General features: G+C 49.8%; 1 protein-coding gene across 1 annotated transcript; it reads left to right on the top strand.

Annotated features, from left to right (window-relative positions):
* The first annotated feature begins 5232 nt into the window (after positions 1–5232).
* On the top strand, positions 5233–22129 carry CDC5L (cell division cycle 5 like). Its single transcript, XM_077291576.1, has 16 exons — positions 5233–5506; positions 7942–8045; positions 8134–8295; positions 9025–9152; positions 9636–9735; positions 10179–10397; positions 10664–10811; positions 11790–11978; positions 12548–12696; positions 13134–13296; positions 13919–14083; positions 14242–14322; positions 14785–15030; positions 19382–19579; positions 20138–20350; positions 21585–22129. The coding sequence occupies exons 1-16, from the start codon at positions 5462–5464 to the stop codon at positions 21687–21689; spliced, it is 2415 nt and encodes an 804-aa protein (XP_077147691.1). The 5' UTR covers positions 5233–5461; the 3' UTR covers positions 21690–22129.
* The last annotated feature ends 303 nt before the right edge of the window (positions 22130–22432 follow it).

Raw genomic sequence — 22432 nt, 5'->3', positions numbered from 1 at the left:
TGGCATTGCATCATCCACAATGCAAAATGCTGGATCATCCAGACCTACTTTCCCATGGTCCCATCTTCCACCTGTTTGGAGATCGCTCACATTAATGTATTGGTTGTTATATCCACAGTCATGAAGTCTTCTGCTTTTCCAATCATTCTATGTTTAGAGCATAGATACCCTCCTTGTCAATTTACTTTCTTCATTCTTGGAAGGCATTTTTTTTGTTGGTGTGTCTCCAAAGATGTTGCCCCAATGCCCATTTCTCTTATGGGTCTTCTTTGTTTCATGCCGCCAGGTCATACAGTATGTCTGGAATGGCTTCATGGAAGGGACAGGTTTCTTCTCTGTCTTCTCCTTTTCATAAGCATCTGGCTTCCAGTGCCCTTATCAGGTCTTACATTCTGGGTGAGACTCACTCAGTTCCTCTTTTCCAGTCCCCTTTCAATGCCTGGTATAATGACACACCATTTTTTCTTAATTATGCCAGACTTAAATTCAGTAGGCCCAAAGACATAGGCTATTGTGTGAATGTTGACTGTCATGATTCCCAATGGCAGGGACACGGGCAAAAACGGACTAGCTCTAGGAAGATGGTATCTCAGGTAACCGCGATGCTGAACCTAACACGCAAATAAAAGCAGCCAGGGGGTGTGCCCATGTTTTATCCCTAGACACCTCGCGCCAGCCGGAGATCTAGCCGCCCCTAGAAGAGGAATACACAGACCTGGCTTGCCTCCAGGGAAACCCCAAAAGTCACAGCAGCCCCCCACATATAATAACGGTTAGGTAAGAGGAAAACACAAACGCAGTATGAATATAGATTCAGCAAAGTGAGGCCCTCTGACTAGATAGATGAAAATACAAAAGAGGACTTCGCGGTTACCTCAAAACCCTAAGGAGCCATCCTGAAACTACCTTGACTCCGTTATCAACTCATGACACCGGAGTAGTAATTTCAGATCACTAGAGCTTCCAGCAGCACGAGAAATACAAATGCATGCTGGACAAAACAAACACAAAAAATGCCAAAAAATTCAACTTAGCTGAATTGCAGACTTGGAGCAGGTAGCAAGCAACAGAGGTGCTCTGGTAACATTGATTGCCGGCGCTAGAGTGACTGAGAAGCCAGACTAAATAGGAAACTCCCAATTTCCTGATGAAAACAGGTGCACTGGAAACACAAGACAAAAGTCAACCAGTACCACCAGTAGCCACCAGAGGGAGCCCAAAAACAGAATTCACAACAGTTGACTAGTTAATTTGTGTTAATTTCTTTGTTTTGTCAAGAAACATGGACTATTGTCATATTGTTTGAATGGTGACTAGTGATGAGCGAGTGTGCTCGTTACTCGGGTTTTCCGAGCATGCTCGGGTGGTCTCCGAGTATTTATAGCGTGCTTGGATATTAGGTTTGTGTCTCCGCAGCTGCGTGATTTGCGGCTGCTTGACAGCCTGAATACATGTGGGGATTCCCTGACAAACAGGCAACCCCCATATGTATTCAGGCTGTCAAGCAGCGGCAAATCATGGAGCTGCAGCGACACCAACCTAATCTCCGAGCACACCAAAATTCTCGACCACCCGAGCATGCTCAGAAAACCCGAGTAACGAGCACACTTGCGCATCACTAATGGTGACACTTGACTTGATGTATATGGAACTGATTGTCTGGAGGACAGGAACGCAGGGTCATGGAACAATAGATGTTTATTAATATGTTGTTTACACATTATACCAGGCTAGCTAGATTGTTGACCTGCAAAACAGAAAAGGACAAACTAGGCAGATTGATTAAATGCTCAATCAATGAGAGTTAAACTCATCCCACCTCCCCCCTGACCAGTGGATGATGATCTGGGCCACAGATATGGGCATAAAAAGGTAGGTCTGTCATTCTGCAAGTAGAATGAGATGTTCCAAAACCACAGCTAGGAATATTCTACAGGATGTCAGCTTAGGGGACCACTGCCCCAGCTGGAAGAACATAGATCTGCTCTGTTGACCATCGCTGAACCCTCAGAGACATCTTGAAAAATCCAGGTTGGGACAATCAGGTCACCTGGCCACATACAGTTGTGGCCAAAAGTATTGACACCCCTTCAATTCTGTCAGATAATACTCAGTTTCTTAATGAAAATGATTGCAAACACAAATTCTTTGTTATTATTATCTTCATTTAATTTGTCTTAAATGAATAAAAAAACACAAAAGAGAATGAAGCAAAAAACAAAACATTGATCATTTCACACAAAACTCCAAAAATGGGCCAGACAAAAGTATTGGCACCCTCAGCCTAATACTTGGTTGCACAACCTTTAGCCAAAATAACTGCGACCAACCACTTCCGGTAACCATCAATGCGTTTCTTACAATGCTCTGCTGGAATTTTAGACCATTCTTCTTTGGCAAAGTGCTCCAGGTCCCTGATATTTGAAGGGTGCCTTCTCCAAACTGCCATTTTTAGATCTCTCCACAGGTGTTCTATGGGATTCAGGTCTGCACTCATTGCTCGCCACCTTAGAAGTCTCCAGTGCTTTCTCTCAAACCATTTTCTAGTGCTTTTTGAAGTGTGTTTTGGGTCATTGTCCTGCTGGAAGACCCATGACCTCTGAGGGAGAACCAGCTTTCTCACACTGGTCCCTACATTATGCGGCAAAATTTGTTGATAGTCTTCAGACTTCATAATGCCATGCACACGGTCAAGCAGTCCAGTACCAGAGGCAGCAAAGCAACCCCAAAACATCAGGGAACCTCCGCCATGTTTGACTGTAGGGACCGTGTTCTTTTCTTTGAATACCTCTTTTTTTCTCCTGTAAACTCTATGTTGATGCCTTTGTCCAAAAAGCTCTACTTTTGTCTCATCTGACCAGAGAACATTCTTCCAAAACGTTTTAGGCTTTTTCGGGTAAGTTTTGGCATATTCCAACCTGGCTTTTTTATGTCTCGGGGTAAGAAGTGGGGTCTTCCTGGGTCTCCTACCATACAGTCCCTTTTCAATCAGACGCCCACGGATAGTACGGGTTGACACTGTTGTACACTCGGACTGCAGGGCAGCTTGAACTTGTTTGGATGTTAGCCGAGGTTCTTTATCCAACATCCGTACAATCTTGCGTTGAAATCTCTTGTCAATTTTTTCTTTTCTGTCCACATCTAGGGAGGTTAGCCGCAGTGCCATGGGCTTTAAACTTCTTGATGACACTGAGCACGGTAGACACAGGAACATTCAGGTCTTTGGAGATGGACTTGTAGCCTTGAGATTGCTCATGCTTCCACACAATTTGGTTTCTCAAGTCCTCAGACAGTTCTTTGGACTTCTTTCTTTTCTCCATGCTCAATGTGGTACACACAAGGACACAGGACAGAGGTTGAGTCAAGTTTAATCCATGTCAACTGGCTGCAAGTGTGATTTAGTTATTGCCAACACCTGTTAGGTGCCACAGGTAAGTTACAGGTGCTGTTAATTACACAAATTAGAGAAGCATCACGATTTTTCGAACAGTGCCAATACTTTTGTCCACCACCTTTTTATGTTTGGTGTGGAATTATATCCAATTTGGCTTTAGAACAATTCTTTTTGTGTTTTTTCATTTAAAACAAATTAAATAAAGATAATACCAAAGAATTTGTGTTTGCAATCATTTTCAGGAAGAAACTGAGTATTATCTGACAGAATTGCAGGGGTGTCAATACTTTTGTCCACAACTGTACCTCACTACCCTCGGTCAGCTTCCTAAGTTTGTTGTTACCTCCTTTCTATGGCTGCCCACCAAAAGCGGGGTGCCAGTAGTCGGAGTAGTCGGCCCTGGAAGCCCTTGAATCGCAGCTAATCCTGGCGAGTCATCGGAAGAGTGAGACTAATTTTGCACCATCTTGGACATTTTGCTGGGACTGCTATGTTATTGTCTGCTTTGTAGTTCAATATAGTATTTCCACACTGTTTTACCCTCACCCTGTGTTGTCTGAATAGTACTATGCACGCGGGAAAAGAAAGTAGGTGTTCACTGGGAAGAGCCCTGGTCCATGCGGTCTCAGGCCAGCGGACGCGAAAACCCACTGACCCCCCACGTCTCCACACATGGGCTCTCATCCTGGCTATTGATGCCTTTCAGTGCTCTTTCTTCGAACTTATCAGGGAGATCTCCCTGTTCTTGATCTACTGATAGGTTGCATTCCTAGCAGCGGCGCTGGCATCTCTGGACACATATAATCACCATGCGGGCCAGCGTTTGACACGTATGCCCTAAGGTAACTAAGGTTCTACCTTCCTTCTATCCTTCTCTCTCCGATCTATTTGTGATGTTTACACAAGTTGGACATTTCAGTGATGGCCTCATTTAGATGTTCAGGCTCTGTCTGACCTTCTGAAAGATCTTGTCGAGGTCTCTAAGGCATCCATCACTTGCTGGATATGTTCTGCCATTCTGGAAGTGTATACGGCTAAGGACAGAGTGTCTCCACCGCAAGTTAAAGCTTACTCCACCCAGGCGGTGGTGACCTACAGGACCATTCGACATCAAGTAAGACTGTAACTTGTTCCTCTGTCTACACGTTCATACCTTTGAGTCAGGTAACATGAGTCTGGGTAGAAAGGTTCTTCGAGAGGCAGTTGCCCAGGTTACGGCCTGAGGGACCTTACTATCCCTTTATCTTGGTTGCTCTGGCATTCTCTGGGACTGCTTTGGGATCTCCCATGGTTTCCTGTGTCCCCCCAATGAAGCGAGCGGGGAAAGAGGTTTTCTGGTACTTTCCATGAAATCTTTCTCGTAGCCTTCAGTGTTGGAGCCAGCACCCGCCCTTATGGCCCTCCGGGATCTTTTATTTCCATTGTGGCCTAGGACTTCCATAATGGGTGGTGTGACCGTGCCCTGTCCTGCCAATGACCAGTCCAGACCGGGGTGTAAACGTCAAAAATCACAATATTTAAGTGCAAGTGTTCAGTTGTGCACAAAAAAACACAACTTATTAAGGTGTTTCCGGCAGATAGCTGACACCTGCAGCTTAGTGAATCGCCGCCTTTGTCTTTGTTTTTCTCCCACAACTTTTAAGCACCAAAACTCAGAAATCTCATAAAAAGTTGTATATTTAAAAAAGGTTCAATACTGAAAACTCCTCCAGAACCCGTACAGCAGGCACAAAAATAATGTACTAATGTGACATCTGATTATAAACTGGCGCAAAGGGTAGAGAGAATAAGGCGCAAATACAAAAGCTACTAAAAGGAGCAAATGACTCCAGAAGGGCGGAGAGACGCCATGTTGGATCGGGGCCGCTGCTACCTGCACGGACAGTTGCGGCCTCCGGCAGCAGAGGGCGCTGTACGGATCACTCTCCTCTCATCTGCTTCGCCGCTCGCTTCCTCCCTCGGACACAGCGCGTCTCTGCCAACCACAAGAAGCGGCCGCGGGTCGGCGAGTTCCCGGTGCGGACAGATTCCCGGACGCTTCAGTGACAGAGCCCGCACACCGCAGCCATGCCGCGCATCATGATAAAGGGAGGCGTGTGGCGGAACACGGAGGTGAGGAGGGCGGGCGCACGGCCGGGGGAGGCCTCCGTACTGAGGGGCTCTGCGGCCTGCGGGCTCCCTACAGCCGGGGATAGGTCGCACACAGCTGCTGCAGGGTGCGGAGCATGCTGGGACTAGTAGTGCTCCCCCTGCAGCACCGCCTTTGCTGTGAGGACATGCTGAGACAAGTAGTGCTTCCTCTGGTGTGAGAGCATGCTGGGACTAGTAGTGCTTCCTCTGGTGTGAGAGCATGCTGGGACTAGTAGTGCTTCCTCTGGTGCGAGAGCATGCTGGGACTAGTAGTGCTTCCTCTGGTGTGAGAGCATGCTGGGACTAGTAGTGCTTCCTCTGGTGTGAGAGCATGCTGGGACTAGTAGTGCTCCCTCTGGCGTGAGAGCATGCTGGGACTAGTAGTGCTTCCTCTGGCGTGAGAGCATGCTGGGACTAGTAGTTCTTCCTCTGGTGTGAGAGCATGCTGGGACTAGTAGTTCTTCCTCTGGTGTGAGAGCATGCTGGGACTAGTAGTTCTTCCTCTTGTGTGAGGACATGCTGGGACTAGTAGTTCTTCCTCTTGTGTGAGGACATGCTGGGACTAGTAGTTCTTCCTCTTGTGTGAGGACATGCTGGGACTAGTAGTTCTTCCTCTGGCGTGACAGCATGCTGGGACTAGTAGTTATTCCTCTGGCGCGAGAGCATGCTGGGGCTAGTAGTTCTTCCTCTGCGAGAGCATGCTGAGGCTAGTAGTTCTTCCTCAGATGTGAGAGTGCTGGGACTAGTAGTTCTTACTCTGGTGCGAGCGCATGCTGGGACTAGTAGTTCTTCCTCTGGCGCGAGTGCATGCTGGGACTAGTAGTTCTTCCTCTGGTGTGAGCGTATGCTGAGACTAGTAGTTCTTCCTGGGGCGCGAGTTCATGCTGGGACTAGTAGTTCTTCCCCTGCAGCACCGCCTCTGGTGTGAGAGCATGCTGGGACTAGTAGTTCTTCATCTGGTGTGAGAGCATGCTGGGACTAGTAGTTCTTCCTGTGGTGCGAGTGCATGCTGGGACTAGTAGTTCTTCCTCTGGCGTGAGAGCATGCTGGGACTAGTAGTTCTTCCTCTGGTGTGAGGACATGCTGGGACTAGTAGTTCTTCTGGTGTGAGAGCATGCTGGGACTAGTAGTTCTTCCTCTGGCGTGAGAGCATGCTGGGACTATTAGTTCTACCTCTGGCGCGAGCGCATGCTGGGACTAGTAGTTCTTCCTGTGGTGCGAGTGCATGCTGGGACTAGTAGTTAATCCTCTGGTGTGAGAGCATGCTGGGGCTAGTAGTTCTTCCTGTGGTGCGAGAGCATGCTGGGGCTAGTAGTTCTTCCTCTGATGTGAGTGCTGATGTGAGTTCTTCCTCTGGTGCGAGAGCATGCTGAGACTAGTAGTTCTCACTCTGGTGCGAGAGCATGCTGGGGCTAGTAGTTCTTCTTTTGGTGCGAGAGCATGCTGGGGCTAGTAGTTCTTCCTCTGTTGTGACTTCTATACATGATTTCTGTTGTTTGTACTGCAGCCATTGGTCTGAAATCTGCCATGACCCATCCGCTGGCCTCAGAGCTTGCTGGGAGTTGTAGTTTGAAAGCATACAGAGAAGTAAATTAATATCGTGTCGCCCCCTACAGTCAGGTTATACAAACTTTATTTCAGTCTTTGGACTACATCCGCCAACATGGCCGCTGTCGCCGCTCACACGTCTTTTCCGGGATGCTGAGCGGTAAATCTATGTGTTGTGCATCTTCTACAATCCCCCCCCCCCCCCACTACAGATTGGCCATTCGGGGGTCTGGGAAAGCAGAGTTAGAGCAGATTCCACGTGAGATTGCAGCAGAACCACATGTACGGACAGTCTGCACAGTGCACAAGTCTTTAGAACCTGAGAAAATAATGGCCGATTTCAGAATCGGCGCCACCACTGACCATGGGTTGTGCATGGTATTGCAGGTCAGCTCTATTTACTTCAGTGGGGCTGAGTTGCAGTACCAGTTGTGACCCATGGTCAGGAGTGGCCCTGTTCCTGAAAGCAGCCCATGTATTCCTCCTTCACATTTATCACCAGAGAGGTTAGAACAACACTAGAACCTGGTGCTGGGTCCCGGCCATGTTTCTTTTTCCTCTTCCTCCTGCCTTTCCTCTGTTGTTTCCCCTGGGAATCCATGAATAAGGAGGCGTCCCTGCACAGACAGACACGTGAATAAAGCTGCTTCTATTCACTGACAGCAGGCAGAGATGTCTAGACCTTGCAGCGCGCTGTATATGTGATGGTTACTGAGCGGCTGTTGTTTCTCGTGGGATGGGATGGACGCTGCCTGTATGGGCGGCTGCAGTGTACCCCGGTTATAGCCCCTTCTACCAGGCGGTGAGGCTGCCCCCCATGTTTTATGCCATGCGGTATGTATTTATTCTTCTTTCTGTTTCTTTGACAGGATGAAATCCTCAAGGCGGCGGTTATGAAATATGGCAAAAACCAGTGGTCTCGTATTGCATCCTTACTGCACAGGAAGTCGGCCAAGCAATGCAAAGCCCGCTGGTAAGGTGGTCCGTCTAGGAAAGGCATGCTAGCGTAGAGAGTAGCATAAAGGTACCTGCTAACAACTGTCCTCCTCCCCGAATGACAGGTATGAGTGGCTGGACCCCAGCATCAAGAAGACAGAATGGTCACGTGAGGAGGAGGAGAAGCTGCTGCACTTGGCCAAACTAATGCCCACCCAGTGGAGGACCATCGCCCCCATCATCGGCAGGACCGCCGCCCAGTGCCTGGAGCACTACGAGTACTTACTGTAAGTATCGCTGAGCAGGCGGGAGCGTGGGGAGCAGGCAGGCAGGCGGGAGCGTGGGGAGCAGGCAGGCAGGCGGGAGCGTGGGGAGCAGGCAGGCAGGCGGGAGCGTGGGGAGCAGGCAGGCAGGCGGGAGCGTGGGGAGCAGGCGGGAGCGTGGGGAGCAGGCAGGCAGGCGGGAGCAGGCAGGCGGGAGCGCGGGGAGCAGGGAGGCGGGAGCGCGGGGAGCTCAAAGGACCGTGGGGATTAGGTGGGAGCGTGGGGAGCATGGTAATTTATTGCGGAGGTATAGATACACACACACACACACACACACACACACACACACACACACACACACACACACACACACACACACACACACACACACACACACACACACACACACTCTAACCCCGAAGCCTCCCAAAAAAGCAATCAGAACATATGTGCCCCAAAATGTTGCCATGCAAAAACAGTCACACAGATTTTTCCCCACTAATTAGTTTGGGTGAAATAAACACCAGATCTACAAAGAAAAAGTAAGCAACGAGTGCATGAGACGTCAGGATTCTCATACACTTCAGGTTTTTTTTGCCAAATCTGCGCAGAAAGAAAATTGCCAAATCTGCAACGTGTGCACAGGCCCTTACGATGCATTTTGCCTGCACTGATTATTGTAGAGATTTTGTTTTTGTCATTGCGCTTGACACGATTATAATCCTAATAATTGTATCGTTCTTCCATCTTCAGAGACAAGGCCGCTCAGAGGGACAATGAAGAGGAGGCGGCTGATGACCCTCGGAAGCTTAAACCTGGAGAAATCGACCCGAATCCCGAGACCAAACCTGCCCGGCCTGACCCTGTGGATATGGATGAAGGTCTGTCCGCTGCAGCACTGGGTGACGGGTGCAGTCGCCTGACTACAGCCTCTGTCTGATGAATGTTGTATCGTTTACGGACGACAACAAAAATAAAATACATTTCTGTGAAGCTTTAACACTTGGGTCAAGAGATGTGATCCAGCATCGTACCAATTATCACAGACATCTGAAACAGCATTTATTACATCCTCAGAAAAAATAGTCTTTAACTAGCGATGACTCCCATGAAAATGGATGATGTGATGGAGAGTAGCAGCCTGAATCTTAGTGTAGTTTCATGGGGGACACAGAGACCACCTGTATGCTATATATATATATATATATATATATATATATATATATATATATATATATATAATTTTTTATTTTACTAAAATGTGACCACCGATCTGTATAAAACTTTCATGCCAAAGAAGCCAGTAAGTGTCTCCATAATATGCCACTTGCCCATCACCTGAATGGCTGCCATTCCTCTTACAGATGAGCTTGAGATGTTGTCCGAGGCCAGAGCGCGTCTGGCCAACACCCAAGGGAAGAAGGCCAAGAGGAAAGCACGAGAAAAGCAGCTGGAGGAAGCCAGGTCTGTACAACGTTTCCTAGCCTGGGTTCTGCCCTTACATTATGTTGTAGGCGCTGCTGCCAGTCGGTCTCCGGTGCGAGAGCTTATGATTCACGCTGCGCTTTGGAGCAATCACTTGTTGTGTGCAACTGGAAAGCTCCATTGTATCCATAGATTACATCCTATAGAATAACTGTTATTTTATAAAAAAAAAAAAATAAATATTTCCATACCCAAATACTGCGGGGAGTAGTGGATCTCGCACTTTATGGCCCGTTGATTGTTTACATGCAGCCATATATTGCTCCAGCCCAGCGGATGGTTCAGACGCATTCGTATTATCAGTCTGTGACCTCAGACATGTACACGTGCGATATACGTTTTTGCTTTGTGCCCCCCGTTGTGACTGTAAATGATCTCGTCTCCGCTGCTTGTTACTGACTATCGTGTTGCCCCCTCTCCAGACGTTTGGCCGCTCTTCAGAAGAGGCGAGAGCTGCGAGCAGCCGGGATTGAGATACAGAAGAAGAGGAAAAAGAAGCGTGGGGTGGATTACAATGCTGAGATCCCCTTCGAGAAGAAGCCGGCCCCGGGCTTTTACGACACCTCGGAGGAGAACTATGACGCCCTGAACGCCGACTTCAGAAAACTACGGCAGCAGGACCTCGACGGGGAGCTCCGATCGTAAGTGATGGCCGCCTGCTCGACTTTATCACACGCAGCCATATTTGTGGTCCCACGTAGAATACATTACTCCGCCTCAGAGGCTTTAAGACGTGAGGATCACCGAAGTAGGGGTCTGACTTCTGTCCAGGGAGGAGAGGCGGAGATGGACTCTTCTGCCACACAGAATGGCAACTTACGAGTTTCCGGTGTCTGGAGCAACAGTAGACTGCTCGTCCCAAGTTATTCCCTTTTATCACAACTTTATTTCATTATTTTGTTCCCAGAGAGAAAGAAACAAAAGACCGAAAGAAGGACAAGCAGAATATAAAGAGGAAGAAGGAGTCGGACCTGCCGGCAGCAATCCTCCAGACGACCGGCGGCGTGTCTGAGCTGACCAAGAAGAGAAGCAAATTAGTTCTGCCTTCACCTCAGGTGGGAGGATTAAGCAGTGCCTAAACTTCCGAAATGCTAAGGGAGGGGGATGGCATGAAGGGACGTTACTGAATCCCCCGGGAGTCTTAGGGTTTCTGCATCTCTGGGCACATAAAGGTGACGGTCCGCCTTTATTTTGTGCTTCCGCATGAAAGGCTGCTGCCTTGGTGTCTTTGTACGGGAAAGTCAACCATTGGCATTTATATTGGAAGTCTGGCCTCTCGTGGCCCATGTTTTGGCCTAGAAGAGTAGAGGAAGATGGCCGCCCGGGCCTGTACATACAAAGTTTATAGGAGTTACAGAATGGTTGTCATGTCCCATAGACTTGGACTGCAGCACATGTTATAATAATAATAATTTTATTTATATAGCGCTAACATATTCCACAGCGCTTTACAAATTACATGTTCTCTGCTTGCGCTTTCCTTCTCCACTTACAAATACATAAAAAAAAATAAAAAAATGTCAATGGTCAGAATTTCACTTTAGCAATGCAACGCCCCTGGATGTAGCTGCTACGTGTCTACACATATAGCTTCTTTGCTGGAAGCCCAGTTTACAATCTACATTTTGCAAAGAAATTCAATGATATTTTGCCATTGCCGTATACTTCCACTAGGTGGTGCTGTCTGCCCAGTATGTTTGCATTGGCTATGACAATGTTGGTTCCTTATTCAGCAATTTTTTCTTTTCTTTTTTTTTTTTTAACGGGTTTAGCAATTAAAAAAAAAAAAAAAAAATACTATGCAGCGAGGTGCCCTGATGTGAATATGCTTAAAATGCACTATAAAAGGCATAAAACTGTTTTTGTTGTTAAACCTGTAAAAAAACAGAAAAAAAAAAAAAGAATTGCCGAATAAGAAACCACCTTCAGCACTGTTTGGTTATGGAGGTTTCCTGTTACAGACTTTTCTAATGCCAATAATGCATTACATCCGGATGTTCATTTCACCATTGGGCCGTTGTCTCTGTTATTAGATTTCCGATGCAGAGTTAGAAGAAGTTGTGAAGGTCGGACAGGCCAGCGAGATCGCCCGGCAGACAGCCGAGGAGTCCGGGATCACCAACTCTGCATCCAGCACCTTATTATCCGAATATAATGTGGCAAATAACAGCATCGCCCTCAGAACGCCCAAAACACCGGCGGCCCAGGACCGCATACTGCAGGTAAGGGGCATTATGGTGTATGTCTGACCAGACGATATACACGGGGGAAGGGGGGCACGGATGGTATACCCCTGGAGTGGGGCACGGATGGCATACCCCTGGAGTGGGGCGCGGGGGCCGGATGGCATACCCCTGGAGTGGGGCACGTATGGTATACCCCTGGAGTGGGGCACGGATGGCATACCCCTGGAGTGGGGCGCGGGGGCCGGATGGCATACCCCTGGAGTGGGGCACGTATGGTATACCCCTGGAGTGGGGCACGGATGGCATACCCCTGGAGTGGGGCGCGGGGGCCGGATGGCATACCCCTGGAGTGGGGCACGTATGGTATACCCCTGGAGTGGGGCACGTATGGTATACCCCTGGAGTGGGGCGCGGGGGCACGTATGGTATACCCCTGGAGTGGGGCACGTATGGTATACCCCTGGAGTGGGGCGCGGGGGCACGTATGGTATACCCCTGGAGTGGGGCGCGGGGGCACGTATGGCATACCCCTGGAGTGGGGTGCGGGGGGCTGGATGGTATACATTTAAGGCGTTTTTAAATGTTTGGCTCTTGTGTTTTTTCAGGAAGCGCAGAACCTGATGGCACTTACTAACGTGGACACCCCTCTGAAGGGTGGTCTGAATACCCCTCTGCACGAGAGTGACTTCTCTGGTGTGACGCCTCAGAGACAAGTGGTGCAGACTCCTAATACTGTGCTGTCCACCCCATTCAGGTGCAGATTTTAAGGCAATGTCTGTGGTTGTATTCCTTTCTCTTCTGGAGCTTGGTCTCCTATAGTGTAAGGATTGGCTGCAGCGCTCATGTGAGGGCCATAAATCTATGAGTAAAGCCGCTCTTCTGAGGGAACCGGGCCCTGGATTACCAATTCAGAAACAAATGTCAATATGGTCACGTCTGTGATCTGGACATGGGTGGGTTTCTGTTGCCGCTCCCTGGCATACGTATCAATACCAAAGAAATGAACCAGGACATAAGCATACGTTGGCATAGGTGCAGTGGGTAGGAACATGTTCACATTGTGGCCATTTCACAGACAAAACCTAAGGAAAAAAAACAAACTGAGCACATACCCTTATAGAGAGTAAATAGTAATAGAGCTGATGGCACATATGTGTATCTATGTATGATCTTTACCCTTCACTTCTCTAGAACACCGTCACAAAGTTCAGAAGGACTCACCCCGCGAGGCGGTATGACTCCCAAACCGGTTATCGGCGCCACACCGGGAAGGACGCCGCTACGTGACAAGCTGAACATCAATCCGGAGGACGGATCAGTGGATTACAATGACCCCACATACATTAAACATTTGGTAAATAGTGGGGAATGTAGATTCTGTGCTGAGTCAAAACTCTATATATAAACTGTATAGCACAGGTGATCAGACGATCGCAGTTTCAAGCCTCCTGTATAAGGTGACCCAATGACTTCAGTGTTACTGGACCAGCACATTGCTGCATGCGGCCTCCTGGCTCTCACCTGACAGGTGGATGAGGATCAGGCAGTTTAATAGTGATAATAATAATAACTAATTATTTCTGAGTATTATCTTAGCGATAATCCGCCCCCACAGGAGTCAAGCATCAGCTTGTACACCTCTTCCTACCGAGACCACCCTACCAGGCGTCCATGTGAATGGGAGGGGGTGGCACACGGCTGACAGATGTAGTGTGTTGTCAGCATTATGGTGGTCTAGTAAGATACCTAAATATATAGAGGTCTAAATGGATTATAAAATCTCCTTTGTCTGAACTTTACAGTTTTATTTCACAGAGGAGCGTTGGATGTAAAATGTCAGAAAAATCTGACTTTACGATTCCTTCACCTTTCGAGTATTCTGTCCGAGCTCATGAGATTTTCTAAAAGAATTCGTAATAAATATGGAGACGCGGAGGCGTGTGATGGGATCTGATTGTCTGTGATCTGATACGCAGGAAAGGGAGTCTCGGGAACACCTGCGTCTCGGGCTGATGTCTCTGCCCACCCCGAAAAACGACTTTGAGATCGTGTTACCTGAAAATGCTGAGCGAGAACTGGAGGAGCGCGACCAAGAAGACTCCTTCATAGAGGACGAAGCGGATGTGGAGGCGCGCAAACAGGTACACGTCCGAAGTATCGCAGCGGCCTGCATCACGTCTGGGAGCCACAACTGTCCTGTGCCAGCATGTCCACCGGGGGTGTTCTCCACATACACCTCTGTGGTGGTGGAGGACGTAGAAAAATGCTGATGTTAACATGAAATTCTTTGTATCCTCAGGCAGTGAGAGACGCACAGCGGGCAAAGGAACTGAAGCAGAGGCATAAAGCCGTGCAGAAAGATCTACCACGACCCTCTGAAGTAAGTCTGCTTATTGTTCTGTTATTTCCCCCCCAGGCTCTACCGGAGCCAGCGGCCCCCCCAGCCTTTCTCCCCCAGGGGGCATTGATGCATCGGTTTACATAGATGCTGTGTACACAACTAGCTTTGTGCTTACTATTATTTTGTGGAGTTTTATGTCTGGCAGTTGTTGCAGGTTTTAAAAAATTGTTGCAAAAATCTGCACACCCTTTTTGGGAAGATCCTTCACTGCAATGAATATGGAAGATGTTTGCAAATAATCAAATACATAATCTGTTGTTTTGCGTCTGCAGCTCATACAGTGGTGTCTCCACGGCTAGAGACAAAGCACAAGAAGTTTGTAAATGTCCCCTTTAAATGTAAACCTATTGTACCTGTAGCCCTCAGGTTCCTGCAGCGAGGGGGCCGCCGGGTCAGGGGGTCACTGTCACACATGATGCTGAGATCATTCTCCGTCTGCAGGTAAATGAGACCATCCTGAGGCCGCTGAATGTGGAGCCGCCGCTCACCGACCTGCAAAAAAGCGAGGAAATGATCAAGAAGGAGATAATCACCATGCTGCACTACGACTCCCTGCACAACCCATGCGGAGACTACTCGGGGAGCAAGAAGGGGAAGGCTCCCGGCTCGGCCGCCACCAGCGTAGAACACGTGGGCTACCTGGAGCAGACGCCCTACGATAAGTTCACCGAGGACGAGCTTCGTCATGTAAGTAGCTAGGAGATGGGGGACCGGAGACCGTGCACATGATGGTGGGGGATGGGGCTGGAGATGGTGTGTATGATGGAGGGGGAGGTGATGTGTATGATGGAGGGGGAGGTGATGTGTATGATGGATGGAGAGGTGATGTGTATGATGGATGGGGAGATGATGTGTATGATGGAGGGGGAGGTGATGTGTATGATGGATGGAGAGGTGATGTGTATGATGGATGGGGAGATGATGTGTATGATGGATGGGGAGGTGATGTGTATGATGGATGGGGAGGTGATGTGTATGATGGATGGGGAGGTGATGTGTATGATGGATGGAGAGGTGATGTGTATGATGGATGGGGAGGTGATGTGTATGATGGAGGGGGAGGTGATGTGTATGATGGATGGGGAGGTGATGTGTATGATGGAGGGGGGACTGAGATGGTGTGTATGATGGAGGGGGAGGTGATGTGTATGATGGATGGGGAGGTGATGTGTATGATGGATGGAGAGGTGATGTGTATGATGGATGGGGGAGGTGATGTGTATGATGGATGGGGAGGTGATGTGTATGATGGATGGGGAGGTGATGTGTATGATGGAGGGGGAGGTGATGTGTATGATGGATGGGGAGGTGATGTGTATGATGGATGGGGAGGTGATGTGTATGATGGATGGGGAGGTGATGTGTATGATGGAGGGGGAGGTGATGTGTATGATGGAGGGGGAGGTGATGTGTATGATGGATGGGGAGGTGATGTGTATGATGGATGGGGAGGTGATGTGTATGATGGAGGGGGGACTGAGATGGTGTGTATGATGGAGGGGGAGGTGATGTGTATGATGGATGGGGAGGTGATGTGTATGATGGAGGGGGGACTGAGATGGTGTGTATGATGGATGGAGAGGTGATGTGTATGATGGATGGGGAGGTGATGTGTATGATGGAGGGGGAGGTGATGTGTATGATGGATGGGGGAGGTGATGTGTATGATGGATGGGGAGGTGATGTGTATGATGGATGGGGAGGTGATGTGTATGATGGAGGGGGAGGTGATGTGTATGATGGATGGGGAGGTGATGTGTATGATGGATGGGGAGGTGATGTGTATGATGGAGGGGGGACTGAGATGGTGTGTATGATGGAGGGGGAGGTGATGTGTATGATGGATGGGGAGGTGATGTGTATGATGGAGGGGGGACTGAGATGGTGTGTATGATGGATGGGGAGGTGATGTGTATGATGGATGGGGAGGTGATGTGTATGATGGAGGGGGGACTGAGATGGTGTGTATGATGGAGGGGGAGGTGATGTGTATGATGGATGGGGAGGTGATGTGTATGATGGAGGGGGGACTGAGATGGTGTGTATGATGGAGGGGGAGGTGATGTGTATGATGGATGGAGAGGTGATGTGTATGATGGATGGAGAGGTGATGTGTATGATGGATGGGGGAGGTGATGTGTATGATGGATGGGGAGGTGATGTGTATGATGGAGGGGGAGGTGATGTGTATGATGGAGGGGGAGGTGATGTGTATGATGGAGGGGGAGGTGATGTGTATGATGGATGGGAAGGTGATGTGTATGATGGAGGGGGAGGTGATGTGTATGATGGAGGGGGAGGTGATGTGTATGATGGAGGGGGAGGTGATGTGTATGATGGAGGGGGAGGTGATGTGTATGATGGAGGGGGAGGTGATGTGTATGATGGATGGGGAGGTGATGTGTATGATGGAGGGGGAGGTGATGTGTATGATGGATGGGGAGGTGATGTGTATGATGGATGGGGAGGTGATGTGTATGATGGAGGGGGAGGTGATGTGTATGATGGATGGGGAGGTGATGTGTATGATGGAGGGGGAGGTGATGTGTATGATGGAGGGGGAGGTCATCCTAATCCTGATAGCAGAAGGTATAACTCAGACAGACATGTTATTAGAGGTCTGCAGTGTGACCTCCCCTGTAGCGCCTGCAAGTTATTCCCTGACCATAGCCTAGAGGACGACTTGCTGATCGCTGAGGGTCTGACCTCTGGGCGCCTCCTCAGTGCCTCATCTTTAGGGGAGCAGAGGTGCACAAGCTCGACTCCATGCATCATCCTGAGACTGTGGGAACTAGCGGAGGCTGTGCGCTGCTCTGCAGTTGTCTCATGTAAGATGAGGGGAGCAGAGGTCAAGTGTGTGCATCAAGAAGGAGCTCTGCATCACCCTGACCCCATGATCCAGAGCTCCCCCAGTAATCTGTAAGTTCTCCCCTATCCTAAATCTGTAAACACCCTCTTCAAGAAACTCTGGACCAGAATCCTGCCAGGAATGTGAATAGGTCTCCTGCCCACCTTCTCTCACTGCCCTCCTCTGTTTTGTTCTTTTTTGCTCTGTGTCTCTTGCGATCTTTCTTGCCCCCTTTCCCTCTTGCTCTTTCTCACTCCCCCTTTTAGCTTTTTTTCGCCCCCTTTTAGCTTTTTCTCGCCCCTTTTAGCTTTTTCTCGCCCCTTTTAGCTTTTTCTCGCCCCTTTTAGCTTTTTCTCGCCCCTTTTAGCTTTCTCACCCCCCCTTTTGCTCGTACTCGCCCGCCCTCTTTTGCTCGTACTCGCCCGCCCTCTTTTGCTCGTACTCGCCCGCCCTCTTTTGCTCGTACTCGCCCGCCCTCTTTTGCTCGTACTCGCCCGCCCGCCCTCTTTTGCTCGTACTCGCCCGCCCGCCCTCTTTTGCTCGTACTCGCCCGCCCGCCCTCTTTTGCTCGTAGTCGCCCGCCCTCTTTCGCTTGTAGTCGCCCGCCCTCTTTCGCTTGTAGTCGCCCGCCCTCTTTCGCTTGTAGTCGCCCGCCCTCTTTCGCTTGTAGTCGCCCGCCCTCTTTCGCTTGTAGTCGCCCGCCCTCTTTCGCTTGTAGTCGCCCGCCCTCTTTCGCTTGTAGTCGCCCGCCCTCTTTCGCTTGTAGTCGCCCGCCCTTTCGCTTGTAGTCGCCCGCCCTCTTTCGCTTGTAGTCGCCCGCCCTCTTTCGCTTGTAGTCGCCCGCCCTCTTTCGCTTGTAGTCGCCCGCCCTCTTTCGCTTGTAGTCGCCCGCCCTCTTTCGCTCGTAGTCGCCCGCCCTCTTTCGCTCGTAGTCGCCCGCCCTCTTTCGCTCGTAGTCGCCCGCCCTCTTTCGCTCGTAGTCGCCCGCCCTCTTTCGCTCGTAGTCGCCCGCCCTCTTTCGCTCGTAGTCGCCCGCCCTCTTTCGCTCGTAGTCGCCCGCCCTCTTTCGCTCGTAGTCGCCCGCCCTCTTTCGCTCGTAGTCGCCCGCCCTCTTTCGCTCGTAGTCGCCCGCCCTCTTTCGCTCGTAGTCGCCCGCCCTCTTTCGCTCGTAGTCGCCCGCCCTCTTTCGCTCGTAGTCGCCCGCCCTCTTTCGCTCGTAGTCGCCCGCCCTCTTTCGCTCGTAGTCGCCCGCCCTCTTTCGCTCGTAGTCGCCCGCCCTCTTTCGCTCGTAGTCGCCCGCCCTCTTTCGCTCGTAGTCGCCCGCCCTCTTTCGCTCGTAGTCGCCCGCCCTCTTTCGCTCGTAGTCGCCCGCCCTCTTTCGCTCGTAGTCGCCCGCCCTCTTTCGCTCGTAGTCGCCCGCCCTCTTTCGCTCGTAGTCGCCCGCCCTCTTTCGCTCGTAGTCGCCCGCCCTCTTTCGCTCGTAGTCGCCCGCCCTCTTTCGCTCGTAGTCGCCCGCCCTCTTTCGCTCGTAGTCGCCCGCCCTCTTTCGCTCGTAGTCGCCCGCCCTCTTTCGCTCGTAGTCGCCCGCCCTCTTTCGCTCGTAGTCGCCCGCCCTCTTTCGCTCGTAGTCGCCCGCCCTCTTTCGCTCGTAGTCGCCCGCCCTCTTTCGCTCGTAGTCGCCCGCCCTCTTTCGCTCGTAGTCGCCCGCCCTCTTTCGCTCGTAGTCGCCCGCCCTCTTTCGCTCGTAGTCGCCCGCCCTCTTTCGCTCGTAGTCGCCCGCCCTCTTTCGCTCGTAGTCGCCCGCCCTCTTTCGCTCGTAGTCGCCCGCCCTCTTTCGCTCGTAGTCGCCCGCCCTCTTTCGCTCGTACTCGCCCGCCCTCTTTCGCTCGTACTCGCCCGCCCTCTTTCGCTCTTCCTCTTCCTTACACACTTCCATCTCCGTACTTAACTCTTTTATTTCTTTTAAGTTTTACATGTTTCTAATAGAACATAAATGAATTGTGCTGAGAACTCACCAGGACGTGCGACTTCTCACATCTGAGGGTTTGCTACAGTTGTATCCACAATAGCAGCAGAAGTCTGTCCTGCTCTGTATTGGGGGCATTGTCCTTACTACGTTCGTCTGTGTGAGCTGAGGAGCAGCTGTCCTGGGCAGTGCAATAACCTAGGTAATCATGTGTCATCGCTCAGGCGGAGCAGCTCCTGCAGCAGGAGATGGAGGTGGTGAAGCAAGGCATGGGCCATGGAGACCTGTCCCTGGACGCCTACAACCAGGTGTGGGAGGAATGCTACAGTCAGGTGCTCTACCTGTCCGGACAAGGGCGCTACACCCGAGCCAACCTGGCCAGCAAGAAGGACAGAATCGAGTCTCTGGAGAAGCGCCTGGAGGTGAGTCTGTCCGAGCGGCCGCAGTCTCTGGTGCTTGGTGGAGACGCTGCTTCTGCTCAGCTTCACCTCTAGATGGCAGTGATGTTCTGCACAACTGCAGTAATGGCAATACTTTTAATCTTGGCAGTTTCTTAGACATTTTCACCTCTTCTGTTACTTATCAGCTCGTGATGGTAATGTGGAGAGCTCCCGTAATCACTAGGCCAGAATCATGTCACGTATTCATCACGCAGCCTTAAAGGGATGGTGCGTCACACTGTGAACGTCCTGTAGGATGCCATCCACAAGATGTGTCATTAATATGCCCCTAGGACCAGTTAAGACCCCCATTTCACACCACTGAATTTAGAAGCCGCTGAACAGGCACAGCTCTCGTCATTAACAAACAAAAGAGGGGAACAAATCACAAATAGAAAACACATGAATATACCTGCTAGGGGTGGGGACAACGCTCTGTGCCCCCTGCAGTTGCCATGCAGGGGTCCGATGGTTGGAGTGGGGTCTGATCACAGGTGATGGAACCGCTAGAACGTTCTCTTGTTTGTTTTTTTTCGGTAGGTAAACAGAGGTCATATGACTGCGGAAGCCAAAAGAGCTGCAAAGATGGAGAAGAAGCTGAAGATCCTGCTGGGCGGCTACCAGTCCCGAGCCATGGGGCTCATTAAACAGCTGAATGAAGTGTGGGATCAGTACGAACAGGCCAGCCTGGAGCAGAAGACGTTCGAGGAGCTGAAAAAACACGAGGACATGGCCATTCCCAGGAGGATAGCGGTAAGCATGTCATTACTGTCATCTCACTGGCCAAACATCTAAGGACAAGAGGAGGGATGTACAGACGCATATACCCATCCACTAATAATAACTGATCCCGAGTTACATCCTGTATTATACTCCAGAGCTGCACTCACTATTCTGCTGGTGCAGTCACTGTGTACATACATTACATTACTGATCTTTAGTTACATCCTGTATTATACCCCAGAGCTGCACTCACTATTCTGCTGGTGCAGTCACTGTGTACATACATTACACTACTGATCCTGAGTTACCTCCTGTATTTCCTCCAGTTTAGTGATTGCTGCTCTGGAGTTTATAACCAGTTTTAATTCGCAGTGAGATTTTCTATGAGATAAGTGGGGTACAGATTGTTGGAGGGCTGTCCCTTGGTCCGTGCAGTCTGGTCCTGTCTGTGGCCCCCGTGCTGTTAGTACATGTGCCAGCAGTGCTCACATCTGTGCCGTCAGTAGACTCCGATCTGAGTTTTGGAAACGTTTTCTCTCTGCCCAGGAATTTATATCTGTCCAAAAAGCAGCTGCTCTTTTGGGAGAGTCCTGGCAGCCATTATTTCATCATCGCCCCGACATCCCGAGCCTCCCTGCTGCTGTCAGCCATCACTAAGCCCTCACCCCCAGCCTGGTAATCTCCATACTGCTGGCTGCCCAGTTGCAGATAATGAGTAACATGAGTGTCATTTCTCACCATCCTGCTTCTGCAAATTGGAAGGAAAAGAAATAGAATCTGAGGAGCCTGCAAGTTGGATTATTGCTTTTATCTAAGCAGTTGGATGTCATGGCCACTTTAGACCACGGCATCTTAGGGGTTAATGCCTGTGACTGGAGCTAGCTCCGATCCGGCAGGAAGGTGCCTGTTGGATGTTACAGCTGCTACCTACTGTATATTCGGGTCCTGATTCAGGAAAGTGCTGAAAATCTCATCCTAGGTTTGTCTTTTTGTTGGCAGGGTTTAAGTGGTCGAGGCAGTTCCCGGCAGTTTTGTTTAAAGCTTACAGGGGACCTCCGCTGTTAATTTTTTTCCGCAAAACCCCATCGGTGACTTCTCGGGCCGGGGCCTAGTTTCCTGGTCTGTGTATGCCCATAGCAGTAGGGAGAGCTCCTGCAGCCAGGTGCCTTACAGAAAACTGCTCATCTGCTGGTGGCACAAGGAATTGTATAGTTTTCCATACGATATGCAATTCATTATTTCTTTGTTTTTATTTTCTCCTTAGTTTCTCAAAGAAGACGTGCAGAGACAGGAGGAAAGAGAACGGGAGCTTCAGCAGCGATTTGCAGAACTTCTCCTAGAGAAGGAAGAATCGGTACCTAAATACTGAAGCCGAGGCTGCCGCTTGCCACGTGTGCATGTGCTCATCCAGCCGCCTGTGATCACTACCGCTCTGCTCCTCCGTGTGCCGGCCGTTGTCCTTCTGTTGTGAGACGAGCTTAATAATAAACCCGAAGTCCTTTCTGTGTGCGGAACGAGGTGCGTCTGGTTTAAAGATGAGGAAACGTTGAGAACAATGACGGATAATTTTATTTTGTGATACTGAGAACTCTTTAATTTCCCCCCATGGATCCATCTGGCGGTGTAAGGTCTCCTTGTCAGCGGGAGACCCCATTTTCACCAGCTTGTATATGTTTTTGTTTTTTTTTTTACTAGTCTTGGCGAATTATTCATTCCATTGAATGTAGGTAGCAGCGACGTTGTCATTCTGTATCATGGAGGTTGACATTGCCTGCAGATTATTGGTGTACAATAAATAAAGTCTGACAACGTTGTGTCCTTCACTGACTAAACACACAACAATATAGTGAGATAATTCAATGACGGGAAGGTCTGAATGTTCCAGTTGCGGTCGGGAACCATTATGGAACGAGCACGTCCACAGCTCAGCTTTTGCAGCAAGCCGATCAAGTCTAGACGATCTTCTGTGAGTTTTATACAATGTTCCGTCTGAAGGGAACTCCATGAATGATTCACTGCGAAAATGTTAATTGTGGTATTTGTTAGCTGATGTCAATGGAAACCAAAGTCAATGAACGACTGTGGGCCGGATTCCAAATTTGAATAAACTTT

This window comes from Ranitomeya variabilis, chromosome 2, assembly GCF_051348905.1.
Source record: "Ranitomeya variabilis isolate aRanVar5 chromosome 2, aRanVar5.hap1, whole genome shotgun sequence".
In the NCBI taxonomy this organism is placed as follows: Eukaryota; Metazoa; Chordata; class Amphibia; order Anura; family Dendrobatidae; genus Ranitomeya; species Ranitomeya variabilis.
Note: the sequence above shows the minus strand (reverse complement) of the source record. Positions and strands in the feature narration are given on the sequence as shown.

Coding starts and splice junctions, on each gene's coding strand:
- CDC5L (XM_077291576.1), top strand. CDS start 5,462: ATGCCGCGCATCATGATAAAGGGAGGCGTGTGGCGGAACACGGAG. Junction 10,398..10,663: donor CTCGACGGGGAGCTCCGATC/GTAAGTGATGGC, acceptor TTTTGTTCCCAG/AGAGAAAGAAACAAAAGACC. Junction 13,297..13,918: donor CCACATACATTAAACATTTG/GTAAATAGTGGG, acceptor TCTGATACGCAG/GAAAGGGAGTCTCGGGAACA.